General features: G+C 42.0%; 1 protein-coding gene across 5 annotated transcripts in view; it reads right to left on the minus strand.

The window, feature by feature from the left end:
* Positions 1-19,703, minus strand: part of LOC109898960 (protein sidekick-2) — a 651,349-nt gene that overhangs the window by 98,192 nt on the left and 533,454 nt on the right. For all 5 annotated transcript variants that reach the window (XM_031835235.1, XM_031835233.1, XM_031835236.1 and 2 more), the window contains exons 9-12: positions 14,411-14,605; positions 4,336-4,452; positions 1,405-1,572; positions 941-1,043 (exon numbers count right to left, since the gene is read on the minus strand). In XM_031835235.1, coding sequence (XP_031691095.1) covers positions 941-1,043; positions 1,405-1,572; positions 4,336-4,452; positions 14,411-14,605 — 583 coding nt within the window. The remainder of the gene's footprint in view (positions 1-940; positions 1,044-1,404; positions 1,573-4,335; positions 4,453-14,410; positions 14,606-19,703) is intronic.

Raw genomic sequence — 19,703 nt, forward strand, 5'->3', positions numbered from 1 at the left:
TGGAAACTGAAAACTAGCTGTAATTGGCAGAGAGGTTAGGAACTCTATCTTATTGGTCTATTAACTAATTTACTGCCAAAACTCCATTCACCGAAAACAGACTGAAATTTCAGGTGGCCTTTTCAAACAGCTCTTACACAAAATGGGCAAAATCATACATATCCCAATTTCACAGTATCATTCCAACCTCATAGTGGTTGCTTCTTGACATGCACAGCAGGCGTGACCTGCCCCTGTGACCTTGTCATATTGTGCAATGTTAGTGAGTGTTGTTGTATGTAAGGTTGGAGAAAAGTGTGTGTGTTTGTGTGTGCATAAGATGCTTTGTGTGCGTGCAGTGTGTCTGTATGTGTGTGTAAAAGTGTACTGTGTGTGTGTGTCTGTGGGTGGGTGCAATGTGTGTCAAGTGGTGGGTGTAGCTGGTGCATGGAAGTCAGGCGCAGGAGAGCAGAGATGAGTGGACAAAGCACTTTACTAAGGCAATCATAATACAGAACACAACTGCGTCACAAAACAAATGCCCAAAGAACAAGTGAGGCAGCACAAAGTACAAAACCTTTAGTACAAAGTACCGGCTGCCACAAAGCACAGGCATAAAACAAAACCTGTCGCAAACCAGCCGGAAGTGTGCCAACCTTGACAAATGAACAATACCCCACACAGACATGGAGAGAACAGAGGGCTAAATACACATAGTAATGATGATGAGATGTAAACCAGGTGTCCAGGAAAACAAGACAAAACAAATGGAAAATGAAAAGTGGCTCGGCGATGGCTAGAAGACCGGTGACGTCGACCGCCAAACGCAGCCTAAACAAGGAGAGGAAGCGACTTCGGCGGAAGTCCTGACAGTGTGTCTGTATGTGTGTGTAAAAGTGTACTGTGTGTGTGCGTGCATGCGTGCGTGCACATAGTGCTTGGTGTGTGTGTGCTCTCCTACCTGACCGTGACACTGGGGTCGTGTGTAACTCCACAGGTCACAGTGGCCTTGGTGCCTTTGATGACACTCTGGTCCTGAGGGGGGGTGTTGATACGGGTGCGAGCTGTAGGGAGAGAGAGTGAGTGTATGAACACACACTTATACACACACACTATAAAGAGAAGGATGCAGTGCGTGCTGCACGTTCTGATTTCTCCAAGTGGCACGTTGTCCCTGGATCAAGTCACATGTTGTCCCTGGATCAAGTCACATGTTGTCCCTGGATCAAGTCACATGTTGTCCCTGGATCAAGTCACATGTTGTCCCTGGATCAAGGCACATGTTGTCCCTGGATCAAGGCACATGTTGTCCCTGGATCAAGGCACATGTTGTCCTTGGATCAAGTTACATGTTGCCCTTGGATCAAGGCAAATGCTGTCCCTGGATCAAGGCACATGTTGTCCCCCCCACACGCTCACACTCACCCCACACCACAAGGTCAGCAGCAGCCTCGTCTATGCCCCGGGAGTTGCTGGCCATGCAGGTGTAGGTGCCAGCGTCTGATATGTGGGATGGGGAGATGAGCAGGCTGCCTGACTCCAGCAAGGTGAACCTGGGCAGCTGAACAGAACCACTGGCCAGAACATGCTCACCTGGAAGGACAGAGAAAGAGAGAGAAAGAGCGAGAGAGAGAGTTTGTTTGCTGGGGACAGTGATATGTCTTTTGTAATTTCTTAAAGTTCATGTTTTATTGTCACATGCACAACAAGTACAGTGAAATGCTTAACAAGCTCTTCTCAACAGTGCAGTAATCAATATAAAAATAGAACAACTAATAATAATAATAAACTAAATTAAAATATTTACAGCACCAGTCAAAAGTTTGGACACACGTACCCATTTTTACAATTTTTTTACATTGTAGAATAATAGCAATGACAACAAAACAATGAAATAACACATTTGGAATATGAAAATATGAAAATATTGACTGACCTTCATGTCTTAAAGTAATGATGGACTTGTTTCTCTTTACCTATTTGAGCTGTTCTTGCCATAATATGGACTTGGTCCTTTACCAAATAGTGCTATCTTCTGTTCCATTTGTATTTATCCATGCAAGTCAGTTAAGAACAAATTCTTATTTACAATGACAGCCTACCGGGGAACACTCGGTTAACTTCTTGGCGCACCCATCCTGTTAGCGGGATCATTTTCGTCAACATTCGCTGAATTGCAGAGCGCCAAATTCAAATTAAATTACTAAAAATATAAAATTTTCATGAAATCACAAGTGCAATATAGCAAAACACAGCTTAGCTTGTTCTTAATCCACCTGGCGTGTCAGATTTCAAAAAAGCTTTTCGGCGAAAGCTATCCAAGCGTTTATGTTAGGACATCTCTCTCAGCAGACAAAACATTACAAACAGCTAGCAGCAAAGTAGATTGGTCACGAAAGTCAGAAAAGCAATAAAATTAATCACTTACCTTTGATGATCTTCGGATGTTTGCACTCACGAGACTCCCAGTTACACAATAAATGTTCCTTTTGTTCCATAAAGATTATTTTAAAATCCAAAAACCTCCATTCGGTTGGCACGTTATGTTCAGAAATCCACAGGCTCGAGCGGTCACGACGGGGCAGACGAAAATTCCAAATAGTATCCGTAAAGTTTGTGGAAACATGTCAAATGTTTTTTATAATCAATCCCCAGGTTGTTTTTACAATAAATAATCGATATCTCAACCGGACCGCAACTTTTTCAATAGGAGTGAGAGAGAAAATGTCTGCTCCAAGCTGCTCACGCATGCAAAACTCTGCTGGCACCCAGCCATCCACTGACGCGATGTGATCTTTCTCGCTCATTTTTCAGAATAAAAGCCTGAAACTATGTCTAAAGACTGTTCACACCATGTGGAAGCCATAGGAAAAGGAATCTGGTTGATATCCCTTTAAATGGACGGAAGACATGCAATGGAACAGAGAGGTTTCAGGACAAACAGCACTTCCTGGTTGGATTTTCCTCAGGTTTTCATCTGCAATATCAGTTCTGTTTTACTCACAGACAATATTTTGACAGGTTTGGAAACTTTAGAGTGTTTTCTATCCTAATCTGACAATTATATGCATTTTCTAGATTCTGGGCCTGAGAAATAGGCAGTTTCATTTGGGTACGTTTTTCATACAAACATCAAAATACTGCCCCCTACACTGCCTTGTTCAGGGTCAGAACAACATATTTTTATCTTGTCAGCTCGGAGATTCAATCCAGCAACCTTTCGGTTACTGGTCCAATGCTCTAACCACTAGGATACCTGCCGCTCCAAATACCACCCCTAACTTGTCACAACACAACCGATTGGCAAAAACACATTAAGAAGGAAAGAAATTCCACAAATTCACTTTTAACAAGGCACACCTGTTCCAGGTGACTACCTTGTGAAGCTGGTTGAGAGAATGCCAAGACTGTGCAAAGCAGTCATCAAGGCAAAGAGTGGCTTTTTTGGTTATTGCATGATTCCATATGCGTTATTTCATAGTTTTGATGTCTTCACAATTTTTTTACAATGTAGAAAATAGTAGAAATAAAGGAAAACCCTGGAATGAGTAGGTGTGTCCAAACTTTTGACAGGTGCTGTAAATAATACAGAAAACACGAGAAATTAGAAATAAGACATGTCTGATGTCTTTATGGGACCCTTTAGTGGAAGCTGGGGAGCCGGTTTGGTGTACATTTTTGATGAATTCTTACTATTTTTTGATTGCATTTCATATTCAACGTGTTTAGTTTTGTATTTTGCTAAAAGAGACCTGGTTCTCAATATAACTCCATGTTTAAAGCTGCAAAAAGGAACTTTCTGGGCCACTCGACCAAACGCACATAGAAATGTGAGTTATAGACCTCTCATTCTCATCGAAAGCAAGGCTAAGAAGTAGACATTTTCTATGTGTGCCATTTGTATGCTTCCCGTTCTTACGTTTAGTTTTTGCATATTTTACTTTCGGTTTTTCACACCAGCTTCAAAAAGCTGACAATACAATATTATTGGTTATATAATATATTTCACAGCTCTTTAGAAGGTACAATGATTCTTTACATAGAAATTATCCAAACTATTATAATTTTAGTAACCAGGAAATGGTGGAGTGATTGCTGTATATTGCACCTTTAAATAAAGGTTAAATAAAACATTTAATAAACCAATGTCTGCTATTCATCTGCGTGCGCTAGATAGACTGGTACCATGGGAGATGTGCATTCATCCATCCTATTGCAGATAGTTGAGCAATGCTATGATTGGATTGTTCCATTCTGTTTAACTCCATTGTTTATACATCATGGAAAATATTAGCCATATTGTGAATAGTCACATAGTGTGTGTCTGGTTGAGTGGTGCAGTGGAGAGAGTCTGACCTTTCTGCCAGGTGATAGCTGGTCTTGGTGCTCCTGATGTTTCACAGTGGAGAATGACTGACATGCCGTCAATCACCGTGCTGTCAGATGGTCCAGCTGTGATGTTAGGGGCGATGCCTGAGGACACAAGCGCACACACACACACACACACTGGAGTGACAAAGGCAGGCAGAGGGCTACAGAGAGGTGAAAGAGGGAAGTCGTCTTCAATAGGAACTCATCTTCAAATCCATCCAGACAGTTATTGGCTGTGTCTGTTACAGACTTTCTCTGTCATGGATCTCATTGTTCAGTAGCACTAACACTCCCAGGATTAACACATCAGTCACCCACCTTTCATTTCCTTCATTCCTTCTTCTCACAAACCAGAAACAGAGGGAGGGAGTTGAGGGAGGGAGGGAGGGAGGCAGGGAGGGAGGCAGGGAGGGAGGGAGGGAGGGAGGGAGGGAGGGAGGGAGGGAGGGAGGGAGGGAGGGAGGGAGGGGAGGGGAAGGGAAAGAGACAGGGCGATAAAGCATTCTACCCTGCTCACAACAGGTGACTAATTAGGAAGCATGTGACAAATAACATTTGATTGGATTGAGTCTTAGAAGATGACAACAGAACATGCCACTCAACCAACTGACAGAGAGAGGAAAAGAGGAAGGTAAAGAAAGAGAGAAATAGCAGGGAGTGGTATGGGGGCAAAGATATATTGAACAGAGAGGACAAGGGAGACAGCAAGAGGGAGGCAATAAATACTAGGAAGGATATGACATAAGATTGTGACACAGGTAGAGGGAGGAAGGCAATACACTAGATAGGGTATGACATAAATGGTGACACAGATAGAGAGTGGGAGAGACAGAAATATTCCTTCACTCTGTTAACATGGTCACATTAGTACACATCAATGAGACATATAAACAGAATAAGTCAAATAAAGGAAAGAAGTAAAAGGATGAGTAAAAAGAGTTGTAGCCAGAGTAAAATGATGAGTAAAAGGAGTTGTAGCCAGAGTAAAATGATGAGTAAAAGGAGTTGTAGCCAGAGTAAAATGAGTTGTAGCCAGAGTAAAATGAGTTGTAGCCAGAGTAAAAGGAGTTGTAGCCAGAGTAAAATGAGTTGTAGCCAGAGTAAAATGAGTTGTAGCCAGAGTAAAAGGAGTTGTAGCCAGAGTAAAAGGAGTTGTAGCCAGAGTAAAATGATGAGTAAAAGGAGTTGTAGCCAGAGTAAAAGGATGAGTAAAAGGAGTTGTAGACAGAGTAAAAGGAGCTGTAGACAGAGTAAAAGGATGAGTAAAAAGAGTTGTAGCCTGAGTAAAAGGATGAGTAAAATGAGTTGTAGCCAGAGTAAAAGGAGCTGTCTCAGCCTCCAGTATTTATGCTGCAGTAGTTTATGTGTCGGGGGGCTATGGTCAGTTTGTTATACCTGGAGTACTTCTCCTGTCCTATTCGGTGTCCTGTGTGAATCTAAGTGTGCGTTCTCTAATTCTCTCCTTCTCTCTTTCTTTCTCTCTCTCGGAGGACCTGAGCCCTAGGACCAAGCCCCAGGACTACCTGACATGATGACTCCTTGCTGTCCCCAGTCCACCTGGCCGTGCTGCTGCTTCAGCTTCAACTGTTCTGCCTTGTTATTATTCGACCATGCTGGTCATTTATGAACATTTGAACATCTTGGCCATGTTCTGTTATAATCTCCACCCGGCACAGCCAGAAGAGGACTGGCCACCCCACATATGCTCTCTCTAATTCTCTCTTTCTTTCTCTCTCTCGGAGGACCTGAGCCCTAGGACCATGCCCCAGGACTACCTGACATGATGACTCCTTGCTGTCCCCAGTCCACCTGACCGTGCTGCTGCTCCAGTTTCAACTGTTCTGCCTTATTATTATTATATGACCATGCTGGTCATTTATGAACATTTGAATATCTTGGCCATGTTCTGTTGTAATCGTCACCCGGCACAGCCAGAAGAGGACTGGCCACCCCACATAGCCTGGTTCCTCTCTAGGTTTCTTCCTAGGTTTTGGCCTTTCTAGGGAGATTTCCTAGCCACCGTGCTTCTACACCTGCATTGCTTGCTGTTTGGGGTTTTAGGCTGGGTTTCTGTGCAGCACTTTGAGATATCAGGTGATGTACGAAGGGCTATATAAATACATTTGATTTGATTTGATTCTGTAGCCTGAGTAAAAGGATGAGTAAAATGAGTTGTAGCCAGAGTAAAATGAGTTGTAGCCATAGTAAAAGGAGCTGTAGACAAAGTAAAAGGATGAGTAAAAGGAGTTGTAGCCAGAGTAAAATGAGCTGTAGACAGAGTAAAATAATGAGTAAAGGAGTTGTAGACAGAGTAAAAGGAGCTGTAGACAGAGTAAAAGGAGCTGTAGACAGAGTAAAAGGATGAGTAAAAGGAGTTGTAGCCAGAGTAAAAGGATGAGTAAAAGGAGTTGTAGCCAGAGTAAAAGGAGCTGTAGACAGAGTAAAAGGATGAGTAAAAGGAGTTGTAGACAGAGTAAAATGAGCTGTATACAGAGTAAAAGGAGCTGTAGACAGAGTAAAAGGATGAGTAAAAGGAGTTGTAGACAGAGTAAAATGAGCTGTAGACAGAGTAAAAAGATGAGTAAAAGGAGTTGTAGCCAGAGTAAAAGGATGAGTAAAAGGAGTTGTAGCCAGAGTAAAAGGATGAGTAAAAGGAGTTGTAGACAGAGTAAAATGAGCTGTAGACAGAGTAAAAGGAGCTGTAGACAGTGTAAAATGAGCTGTAGACAGTGTAAAAGGAGCTGTAGACAGAGTAAAAGGATGAGTAAAAGGAGTTGTAGACAGAGTAAAATGAGCTGTAGACAGAGTAAAAAGATGAGTAAAAGGAGTTGTAGACAGAGTAAAATGAGCTGTAGACAGAGTAAAAAGATGAGTAAAAGGAGTTGTAGACAGAGTAAAATGAGCTGTAGACAGAGTAAAAAGATGAGTAAAAGGAGTTGTAGCCAGAGTAAAAGGATGAGTAAAAGGAGTTGTAGCCAGAGTAAAAGGATGAGTAAAATGAGTTGTAGACAGAGTAAAATGAGCTGTAGACAGAGTAAAAGGATGAGTAAAAGGAGTTGTAGCCAGAGTAAAATGAGCTGTAGACAGAGTAAAAGGAGCTGTAGACAGAGTAAAAGGATGAGTAAAAGGAGTTGTAGCCAGAGTAAAAGGATGAGTAAAAGGAGTTGTAGCCAGAGTAAAAGGAGATGTAGACAGAGTAAAAGGAGCTGTAGACAGTGTAAAATGAGCTGTAGACAGAGTAAAAGGAGCTGTAGACAGAGTAAAATAATGAGTAAAAGGAGTTGTAGACAGAGTAAAAGGAGCTGTAGACAGTGTAAAATGAGCTGTAGACAGAGTAAAAGGAGCTGTAGACAGAGTAAAAGGATGAGTAAAAGGAGTTGTAGACAGAGTAAAATGAGCTGTAGACACAGTAAAAAGATGAGTAAAAGGAGTTGTAGCCAGAGTAAAAGGATGAGTAAAAGGAGTTGTAGCCAGAGTAAAAGGATGAGTAAAAGGAGTTGTAGACAGAGTAAAATGAGCTGTAGACAGAGTAAAAGGATGAGTAAAAGGAGTTGTAGACAGAGTAAAATGAGCTGTATACAGAGTAAAAGGAGCTGTAGACAGAGTAAAAGGATGAGTAAAAGGAGTTGTAGACAGAGTAAAATGAGCTGTAGACAGAGTAAAAAGATGAGTAAAATGAGCTGTAGACAGAGTAAAAGGAGCTGTAGACAGTGTAAAATGAGCTGTAGACAGTGTAAAAGGATGAGTAAAATGAGCTGTAGACAGAGTAAAAGGAGCTGTAGACAGTGTAAAATGAGCTGTAGACAGTGTAAAAGGAGCTGTAGACAGAGTAAAAGGATGAGTAAAAGGAGTTGTAGACAGAGTAAAATGAGCTGTAGACAGAGTAAAAAGATGAGTAAAAGGAGTTGTAGACAGAGTAAAATGAGCTGTAGACAGAGTAAAAAGATGAGTAAAAGGAGTTGTAGACAGAGTAAAATGAGCTGTAGACAGAGTAAAAAGATGAGTAAAAGGAGTTGTAGCCAGAGTAAAAGGATGAGTAAAAGGAGTTGTAGCCAGAGTAAAAGGATGAGTAAAATGAGTTGTAGACAGAGTAAAATGAGCTGTAGACAGAGTAAAAGGATGAGTAAAAGGAGTTGTAGCCAGAGTAAAATGAGCTGTAGACAGAGTAAAAGGAGCTGTAGACAGAGTAAAAGGATGAGTAAAAGGAGTTGTAGCCAGAGTAAAAGGATGAGTAAAAGGAGTTGTAGCCAGAGTAAAAGGAGATGTAGACAGAGTAAAAGGAGCTGTAGACAGTGTAAAATGAGCTGTAGACAGAGTAAAAGGAGCTGTAGACAGAGTAAAATAATGAGTAAAAGGAGTTGTAGACAGAGTAAAAGGAGCTGTAGACAGTGTAAAATGAGCTGTAGACAGAGTAAAAGGAGCTGTAGACAGAGTAAAAGGATGAGTAAAAGGAGTTGTAGACAGAGTAAAATGAGCTGTAGACACAGTAAAAAGATGAGTAAAAGGAGTTGTAGCCAGAGTAAAAGGATGAGTAAAAGGAGTTGTAGCCAGAGTAAAAGGATGAGTAAAAGGAGTTGTAGACAGAGTAAAATGAGCTGTAGACAGAGTAAAAGGATGAGTAAAAGGAGTTGTAGACAGAGTAAAATGAGCTGTATACAGAGTAAAAGGAGCTGTAGACAGAGTAAAAGGATGAGTAAAAGGAGTTGTAGACAGAGTAAAATGAGCTGTAGACAGAGTAAAAAGATGAGTAAAAGGAGTTGTAGCCAGAGTAAAAGGATGAGTAAAAGGAGTTGTAGCCAGAGTAAAAGGATGAGTAAAAGGAGTTGTAGACAGAGTAAAATGAGCTGTAGACAGAGTAAAAGGAGCTGTAGACAGTGTAAAATGACCTGTAGACAGTGTAAAAGGAGCTGTAGACAGAGTAAAAGGATGAGTAAAAGGAGTTGTAGACAGAGTAAAATGAGCTGTAGACAGAGTAAAAAGATGAGTAAAAGGAGTTGTAGACAGAGTAAAATGAGCTGTAGACAGAGTAAAAAGATGAGTAAAAGGAGTTGTAGACAGAGTAAAATGAGCTGTAGACAGAGTAAAAAGATGAGTAAAAGGAGTTGTAGCCAGAGTAAAAGGATGAGTAAAAGGAGTTGTAGCCAGAGTAAAAGGATGAGTAAAAGGAGTTGTAGACAGAGTAAAATGAGCTGTAGACAGAGTAAAAGGATGAGTAAAAGGAGTTGTAGCCAGAGTAAAATGAGCTGTAGACAGAGTAAAAGGAGCTGTAGACAGAGTAAAAGGATGAGTAAAAGGAGTTGTAGCCAGAGTAAAATGATGAGTAAAAGGAGTTGTAGACAGAGTAAAAGGAGCTGTAGACAGAGTAAAATAATGAGTAAAAGGAGTTGTAGACAGAGTAAAAGGAGCTGTAGACAGTGTAAAATGAGCTGTAGACAGAGTAAAAGGAGCTGTAGACAGAGTAAAAGGATGAGTAAAAGGAGTTGTAGACAGAGTAAAATGAGCTGTAGACAGAGTAAAAAGATGAGTAAAAGGAGTTGTAGCCAGAGTAAAAGGATGAGTAAAAGGAGTTGTAGCCAGAGTAAAAGTATGAGTAAAAGGAGTTGTAGACAGAGTAAAATGAGCTGTAGACAGAGTAAAAAGATGAGTAAAAGGAGTTGTAGCCAGAGTAAAAGGATGAGTAAAAGGAGTTGTAGCCAGAGTAAAATGAGCTGTATACAGAGTAAAAGGAGCTGTAGACAGAGTAAAAGGATGAGTAAAAGGAGTTGTAGACAGAGTAAAATGAGCTGTAGACAGAGTAAAAAGATGAGTAAAAGGAGTTGTAGACAGAGTAAAATGAGCTGTAGACAGAGTAAAAAGATGAGTAAAAGGAGTTGTAGACAGAGTAAAATGAGCTGTAGACAGAGTAAAAAGATGAGTAAAAGGAGTTGTAGCCAGAGTAAAAGGATGAGTAAAAGGAGTTGTAGCCAGAGTAAAAGGATGAGTAAAAGGAGTTGTAGACAGAGTAAAATGAGCTGTAGACAGAGTAAAAGGAGCTGTAGACAGTGTAAAATGAGCTGTAGACAGTGTAAAAGGAGCTGTAGACAGAGTAAAAGGATGAGTAAAAGGAGTTGTAGACAGAGTAAAATGAGCTGTAGACAGAGTAAAAAGATGAGTAAAAGGAGTTGTAGACAGAGTAAAATGAGCTGTAGACAGAGTAAAAAGATGAGTAAAAGGAGTTGTAGACAGAGTAAAATGAGCTGTAGACAGAGTAAAAGGATGAGTAAAAGGAGTTGTAGCCAGAGTAAAAGGAGCTGTAGACAGAGTAAAAGGATGAGTAAAAGGAGTTGTAGCCAGAGTAAAAGGATGAGTAAAAGGAGTTGTAGCCAGAGTAAAAGGAGATGTAGACAGAGTAAAAGGAGCTGTAGACAGTGTAAAATGAGCTGTAGACAGAGTAAAAGGAGCTGTAGACAGAGTAAAATAATGAGTAAAAGGAGTTGTAGACAGAGTAAAAGGAGCTGTAGACAGTGTAAAATGAGCTGTAGACAGAGTAAAAGGAGCTGTAGACAGAGTAAAAGGATGAGTAAAAGGAGTTGTAGACAGAGTAAAATGAGCTGTAGACAGAGTAAAAAGATGAGTAAAAGGAGTTGTAGCCAGAGTAAAAGGATGAGTAAAAGGAGTTGTAGCCAGAGTAAAAGGATGAGTAAAAGGAGTTGTAGACAGAGTAAAATGAGCTGTAGACAGAGTAAAAGGATGAGTAAAAGGAGTTGTAGCCAGAGTAAAATGAGCTGTAGACAGAGTAAAATGAGCTGTAGACAGAGTAAAAGGATGAGTAAAAGGAGTTGTAGCCAGAGTAAAAGGATGAGTAAAAGGAGTTGTAGCCAGAGTAAAAGGAGATGTAGACAGAGTAAAAGGAGCTGTAGACAGAGTAAAAGGATGAGTAAAATGAGTTGTAGCCAGAGTAAAATGAGCTGTAGACAGAGTAAAAGGAGCTGTAGACAGAGTAAAAGGATGAGTAAAAGGAGTTGTAGCCAGAGTAAAAGGATGAGTAAAAGGAGTTGTAGCCAGAGTAAAAGGAGATGTAGACAGAGTAAAAGGAGCTGTAGACAGAGTAAAAGGATGAGTAAAATGAGTTGTAGCCAGAGTAAAATGAGCTGTAGACAGAGTAAAAGGAGTTGTAGCCAGAGTAAAATGAGCTGTGGACACAGTAAAAAGATGAGTAAAAGGAGTTGTAGCCAGAGTAAAAGGACGAGTAAAATGAGTTGTAGCCAGAGTAAAAGGATGAGTAAAAGGAGTTGTAGCCAGAGTAAAAGGAGTTGTAGCCAGAGTAAAAGAAGTAGTAGCCAGAGGAAAAGGAGTTGTAGCCAGAGTAAAAGGATGAGTAAAAGGAGTTGTAGACAGAGTAAAAGGAGCTGTAGACAGAGTAAAATGAGCTGTAGACAGAGTAAAAGGAGCTGTAGCCAGAGTAAAAGGATGAGTAAAATGAGTTGTAGCCAGAGTAAAAGGAGCTGTAGACAGAGTAAAAGGAGTTGTAGCCAGAGTAAAATGAGCTGTAGACAGAGTAAAAGGATGAGTAAAATGAGTTGTAGCCAGAGGAAAAGGACGAGTAAAAGGAGTTGTAGCCAGAGTAAAATGAGATGTAGACAGAGTAAAAGGAGCTGTATACAGAGTAAAAGGATGAGTAAAATGAGTTGTAGCCAGAGTAAAATGAGCTGTAGACAGAGTGAAGGGAGTTGTAGCCAGATTAAAATGAGCTGTAGACAGAGTAAAAAGATGAGTAAAAGGAGTTGTAGCCAGAGTAAAAGGATGAGTAAAATGAGTTGTAGCCAGAGTAAAAGGATGAGTAAAAGGAGTTGTAGCCAGAGTAAAAGGAGTTGTAGCCAGAGTAAAAGAAGTAGTAGCCAGAGGAAAAGGAGTTGTAGACAGCGTAAAAGGAGTTGTAGCCAGAGTAAAAGGATGAGTAAAAGGAGTTGTAGACAGAGTAAATGGAGCTGTAGACAGAGTAAAATGAGCTGTAGACAGAGTAAAATGAGTTGTAGCCAGAGTAAAAGGATGAGTAAAAGGAGTTGTAGACAGAGTAAAAGGAGCTGTAGACAGAGTAAAAGGATGAGTAAAAGGAGTTGTAGCCAGAGTAAAAGGATGAGTAAAAGGAGTTGTAGCCAGAGTAAAAGGAGATGTAGACAGAGTAAAAGGAGCTGTAGACAGAGTAAAAGGATGAGCAAAATGAGTTGTAGCCAGAGTAAAATGAGCTGTAGACAGAGTAAAAAGATGAGTAAAATGAGTTGTAGCCAGAGTAAAAGGATGAGTAAAATGAGTTGTAGCCAGAGTAAAAGGATGAGTAAAAGGAGTTGTAGCCAGAGTAAAGGGAGTTGTAGCCAAAGTAAAAGAAGTAGTAGCCAGAGGGAAAGGAGTTGTAGCCAGAGTTAAAGGATGAGTAAAAGGAGTTGTAGCCAGAGAAAAGGAGCTGTAGACAGAGTAAAAGGAGTTGTAGCCAGAGTAAAAGGATGAGTAAAAGGAGTTGTAGACAGAGTAAAAGGAGCTGTAGACGGAGTAAAAGGAGTTGTAGCCAGAGTAAAATGAGCTGTAGACAGAGTAAAAAGATGAGTAAAAGGATTTGTAGCCAGAGTAAAAGGATGAGTAAAATGAGTTGTAGCCAGAGTAAAAGGACGAGTAAAAGGAGTTGTAGCCATAGTAAAAGGATGAGTAAAAGGAGTTGTAGCCAGAGTAAAAGGATGAGTAAAAGGAGTTGTAGCCAGAGTAAAAGGAGCTGTTGACAGAGTAAAAGGAGCTGTAGACAGACTAAAAGGAGCTGTAGACAGAGTAAAAGGATGAGTAAAAGGAGTTGTAGACAGAGTAAAGGAGCTGTAGACAGAGTAAAAGGATGAGTAAAAGGAGTTGTAGCCAGAGTAAAAGGATGAGTAAAAGGAGTTGTAGACAGAGTAAAGGAGCTGTAGACAGAGTAAAAGGATGAGTAAATGAGTTGTAGCCAGAGTAAAAGGATGAGTAAAAGGAGTTGTAGCCAGATTAAAAGGAGCTGTAGACAGAGTAAAAGGAGCTGTAGACAGAGTAAAAGGATGAGTAAAAGGAGTTGTAGCCAGAGAAAAATAATGAGTAAAAGGAGTTGTAGCCAGAGTAAAAGCAGATGTAGACAGAGTAAAAGGAGCTGTAGACAGAGTATCCCTGACATGTGGGGACATGTAATCAAACACACACACACCTGTACATGTGGGGACATGTAATCAAACTCACACACACCTGTACATGTGGACATGTAATCTGGCTACAACTCCTTTTACTCATCCTTTTACTCTGTCTACAGCTAATCTCCTTAGTCTTGGTTACATTGAGGGATGGGTTGTTATTCTGGCAACACCCGGCCAGGTCTCTGACCTCCTCCCTATAGGCTCTTGTCGTTGTCGGTGATCAGGCCTACCACTGTTGTGTCGTCTGCAAACTTAATGATGGTGTTGGACTGAGCACGCACCCCTGGGGATGTCCCTGCGTTGAGGATCAGTGTGGCAGATGTGTTGTTACCTACCCTCACCACCTGGGCGCGGCCCGTCAGGAGGTCCAGGATCCAGTTGCAGAGGGAGGTGTTTAGTCCCAGGATCCTTAGCTAGTGATGAGCTTTGAGGGTACTATGGTGTTGAACGCTGAGCTGTAGTCAATGAATAGCATTCTCACATAAGTGTTCCTTTTGTCCAGGTGGGAAAGGGCAGTGTGGAGTGCAATAGAGATTGCATCATCTGTGGATCTGTTTGGGCGGTATGCAAATTGGAGTGGGTCTAGGATTTCTGGGATAATGGTGTTGATGTGAGCCATTACCAGCCTTTCAAAGCACTTCATGGCTACAGACGTGAGTGCTACGGGTCTGTAGTCATTTAGGCATGTTGCCTTTGTGTTCTTGAACACATGGACTATGGTGGTCTGCTTGAAACATGTTGGTATTACAGACTCAATCAGGGATATGTTGAAAATGTTGTAGACAGCATAAAATGAGTTTTAGACCGAGTAAAGGGATGAGTAAAAACAGTTGTGGACAGAGTAAAAGGAGTGCAAAGACTAGAACAACAGGTAAACTCACTAGTTACAGCCAGGTAGGTGTTGGTCTGCACCTCTCCTGCCAGGTTCCGTGCAAAGCATTGGAACATCCCTGTGTCGTCAGGAAGAAGGCCATTGACCTGCAAACTGCCCCCCACTAACACCCTATACCTGGGGGTTTTCACTGGGCTGATGGGCGCCGCATCCTTATACCACACAATGTCTGGTTGAGGCACACCTAAAGGAAGGATAGAAGTAGTTAATTAAATACTGGGAAAGCATCAAACACATATGTCTCCAAATGTCGACATTTGTGGAGACATGTAATCAAACATACACACACACCTGTATATGTGGACATGTGGGGACATGTAATCAAACTCACACACACCTGTACATGTGGGGACATGTAATCAAACTCACACACACCTGTATATGTGGACATGTGGGGACATGTAATCAAACTCACACACACCTGTACATGTGGACATGTGGGGACATGTAATCAAACTCACACACACCTGTACATGTGGACATGTGGGGACATGTAATCAAACTCACACACACCTGTACATGTGGACATGTGGGGACATGTAATCAAACTCACACACACCTGTACATGTGGGGACATGTAATCAAACTCACACACACCTGTACATGTGGGGACATGTAATCAAACTCACACACACCTGTACATGTGGGGAAATGTAATCAAACACACACACACCTGTACATGTGGGGACATGTAATCAAACTCACACACACCTGTACATGTTGGGACATGTAATCAAACTCACACACACCTGTACATGTGGGGACATGTAATCAAACTCACACAAACCTGTACATGTGGGGAAATGTAATCAAACACACACACACCTGTACATGTGGGGACATGTAATCAAACTCACACACACCTGTACATGTGGGGACATGTAATCGAACTCACACACAGCTGTACATGTGGGGACATGTAATCAAACACACACACACCTGTACATGTGGGGACATGTCATCAAACTCACACACACCTGTACATGTGGGGACATGTAATCAAACTCACACACACCTGTACATGTGGGGACATGTAATCAAACACACACCTGTACATGTGGACATGTAATCAGGCACACACACACCTGTACATGTGGGCATGTAATCAAACACACACACACACCTGTACATGTGGGGACATGTAATCAAACTCACACACACCTGTACATGTGGGGACATGTAATCGAACTCACACACACCTGTACATGTGGGGACATGCAATCAAACACACACACACCTGTACATGTGGGGACATGTAATCAAACTCACACCTGTACATGTGGACATGTAATCAGGCACACACACACCTGTACATGTGGGCATGTAATCAAACTCACACACACCTGTACATGTGGTGACATGTAATCAAACACACACCTGTACATGTGGACATGTAATCAGGCACACACACACACCTGTACATGTGGACATGTAATCAAACACACACCTGTACATGTGGGCATGTATCAAGCACACACACACACCTGTACATGTGGGGACATGTAATCAAACACACACACACACCTGTACATGTGGACATGTAATCAAGCACACACACACCTGTACATGTGGGCATGTAATCAAGCACACACACACACACACACCTGTACATGTGGACATGTAATCAAGCACACACACACACCTGTACATGTGGGGACATGTAATCAAACACACACACACCTGTACATGTGGACATGAGGGGACATGTAATCAAACACACACACACCTGTACATGTGGACATGTAGGGACATGTAATCAAACACACACACATGTACATGTGGACATGTGGGGACATGTAATCAAACACACACACCTGTACATGTGGACATGTGGAGACATGTAATCAAACACACATACACCTGTACATGTGGACATGTGGGGACATGTAATCAAACACACACACCTGTACATGTGGAGACATGTAATCAAACACACACACACCTGTACATGTGGACATGTAGGGACATGTAATCAAACACACACAGCTGTACATTTGGACATGTAGGGACATGTAATCAAACACACACACACCTGTACATGTGGACATGTGGGGACATGTAATCAAACACACACACACACCTGTACATGTGGACATGTGGAGACATGTAATCAAACAGACACACCTGTACATGTGGACATGTGGAGACATGTAATCAAACACACACACACCTGTACATGTGGACATGTGGAGACATGTAATCAAACAGACACACCTGTACATGTGGACATGTGGAGACATGTAATCAAACACACACACCTGTACATGTGGACATGTGGAGACATGTAATCAAACAGACACACCTGTACATGTGGACATGAAGGGACATGTAATCAAACACACACACCTGTACATGTGGACATGTAATCAAACACACACACACCTGTACATGTGGACATGAGGGGACATGTAATCAAACACACACACCTGTACATGTGGACATGTGGAGACATGTAATCAAACAGACACACCTGTACATGTGGACACGTGGAGACATGTAATCAAACAGACACACCTGTACATGTGGACATGAGGGGACATGTAATCAAACAGACACACCTGTACATGTGGACATGAGGGGACATGTAATCAAACACACACACCTGTACATGTGGACATGAGGGGACATGTAATCAAACTCACACACACCTGTACATGTGGGGACATGTAATCGAACTCACACACACCTGTACATGTGGGGACATGTAATCAAACACACACACACCTGTACATGTGGGGACATGTCATCAAACTCACACACACCTGTACATGTGGGGACATGTAATCAAACACACACACACCTGTACATGTGGGGACATGTCATCAAACTCACACACACCTGTACATGTGGGGACATGTAATCAAACTCACACACACCTGTACATGTGGGGACATGTAATCAAACACACACCTGTACATGTGGACATGTAATCAGGCACACACACACCTGTACATGTGGGCATGTAATCAAACACACACACACACACCTGTACATGTGGGGACATGTAATCAAACTCACACACACCTGTACATGTGGGGACATGTAATCGAACTCACACACACCTGTACATGTGGGGACATGCAATCAAACACACACACACCTGTACATGTGGGGACATGTAATCAAACTCACACCTGTACATGTGGACATGTAATCAGGCACACACACACACCTGTACATGTGGACATGTAATCAAACACACACCTGTACATGTGGGCATGTATCAAGCACACACACACACCTGTACATGTGGGGACATGTAATCAAACACACACACACACCTGTACATGTGGACATGTAATCAAGCACACACACACCTGTACATGTGGGCATGTAATCAAGCACACACACACACACACCTGTACATGTGGACATGTAATCAAGCACACACACACACCTGTACATGTGGGGACATGTAATCAAACACACACACACACCTGTACATGAGGACATGTAATCAAGCACACACACACACCTGTACATGTGGGGACATTTAATCAAACACACCCACCTGTACATGTGGACATGAGGGGACATGTAATCAAACACACACACCTGTACATGTGGACATGTGGAGACATGTAATCAAACACACATACACCTGTACATGTGGACATGTGGGGACATGTAATCAAACACACACACCTGTACATGTGGAGACATGTAATCAAACACACACACACCTGTACATGTGGACATGTAGGGACATGTAATCAAACACACACAGCTGTACATTTGGACATGTAGGGACATGTAATCAAACACACACACACCTGTACATGTGGACATGTGGGGACATGTAATCAAACACACACACACCTGTACATGTGGACATGTGGAGACATGTAATCAAACAGACACACCTGTACATGTGGACATGTGGAGACATGTAATCAAACACACACACCTGTACATGTGGACATGTGGAGACATGTAATCAAACAGACACACCTGTACATGTGGACATGTGGAGACATGTAATCAAACACACACACCTGTACATGTGGACATGTGGAGACATGTAATCAAACAGACACACCTGTACATGTGGACATGAAGGGACATGTAATCAAACACACACACCTGTACATGTGGACATGTAATCAAATACACACACACCTGTACATGTGGACATGAGGGGACATGTAATCAAACAGACACACACCTGTACATGTGGACATGAGGGGACATGTAATCAAACAGACACACCTGTACATGTGGACATGAGGGGACATGTAATCAAACAGACACACCTGTACATGTGGACATGAGGGGACATGTAATCAAACAGACACACACCTGTACATGTGGACATGAGGGGACATGTAATCAAACACACACACCTGTACATGTGGACATGTAATCAAACACACACACACCTGTACATGTGGACATGAGGGGACATGTAATCAAACACACACACCTGTACATGTGGACATGTGGAGACATGTAATCAAACAGACACACCTGTACATGTGGACACGTGGAGACATGTAATCAAACAGACACACCTGTACATGTGGACATGAGGGGACATGTAATCAAACACACACACCTGTACATGTGGACATGTGGGGACATGTAATCAAACACACACACCTGTACATGTGGACATGAGCGGACATGTAATCAAACACACACACCTGTACATGTGGACATGAGGGGACATGTAATCAAACAGACACACCTGTACATGTGGACATGAGGGGACATGTAATCAAACACACACACCTGTACATGTGGACATGAGGGGACATGTAATCAAACACACACACCTGTACATGTGGACATGTAGGGACATGTAATCAAACAGACACACCTGTACATGTGGACATGTAGGGACATGTAATCAAACACACACACCTGTACATGTGGACATGAGGGGACATGTAATCAAACACACACACCTGTACATGTGGACATGTGGGGACATGTAATCAAACACACACACACCTGTACATGTGGACATGTAGGGACATGTAATCAAACACACACACCTGTACATGTGGACATGTAATCAAGCACACACACACACCTGTACATGTGGACATGTAATCAAGCACACACACACACCTGTACATGTGGGGACATGTAATCAAACACACACACACACCTGTACATGTGGACATGTAATCAAGCACACACACACACCTGTACATGTGAGGACATGTAATCAAACACACACACCTGTACATGTGGACATGTGGGGACATGTAATCAACCACACACACCTGTACATGTGAACATGTGGGGACATGTAATCAAACACACACACCTGTACA

This window comes from Oncorhynchus kisutch, linkage group LG11 (genome assembly GCF_002021735.2).
Source record: "Oncorhynchus kisutch isolate 150728-3 linkage group LG11, Okis_V2, whole genome shotgun sequence".
Classification (NCBI taxonomy): domain Eukaryota; kingdom Metazoa; phylum Chordata; class Actinopteri; order Salmoniformes; family Salmonidae; genus Oncorhynchus; species Oncorhynchus kisutch.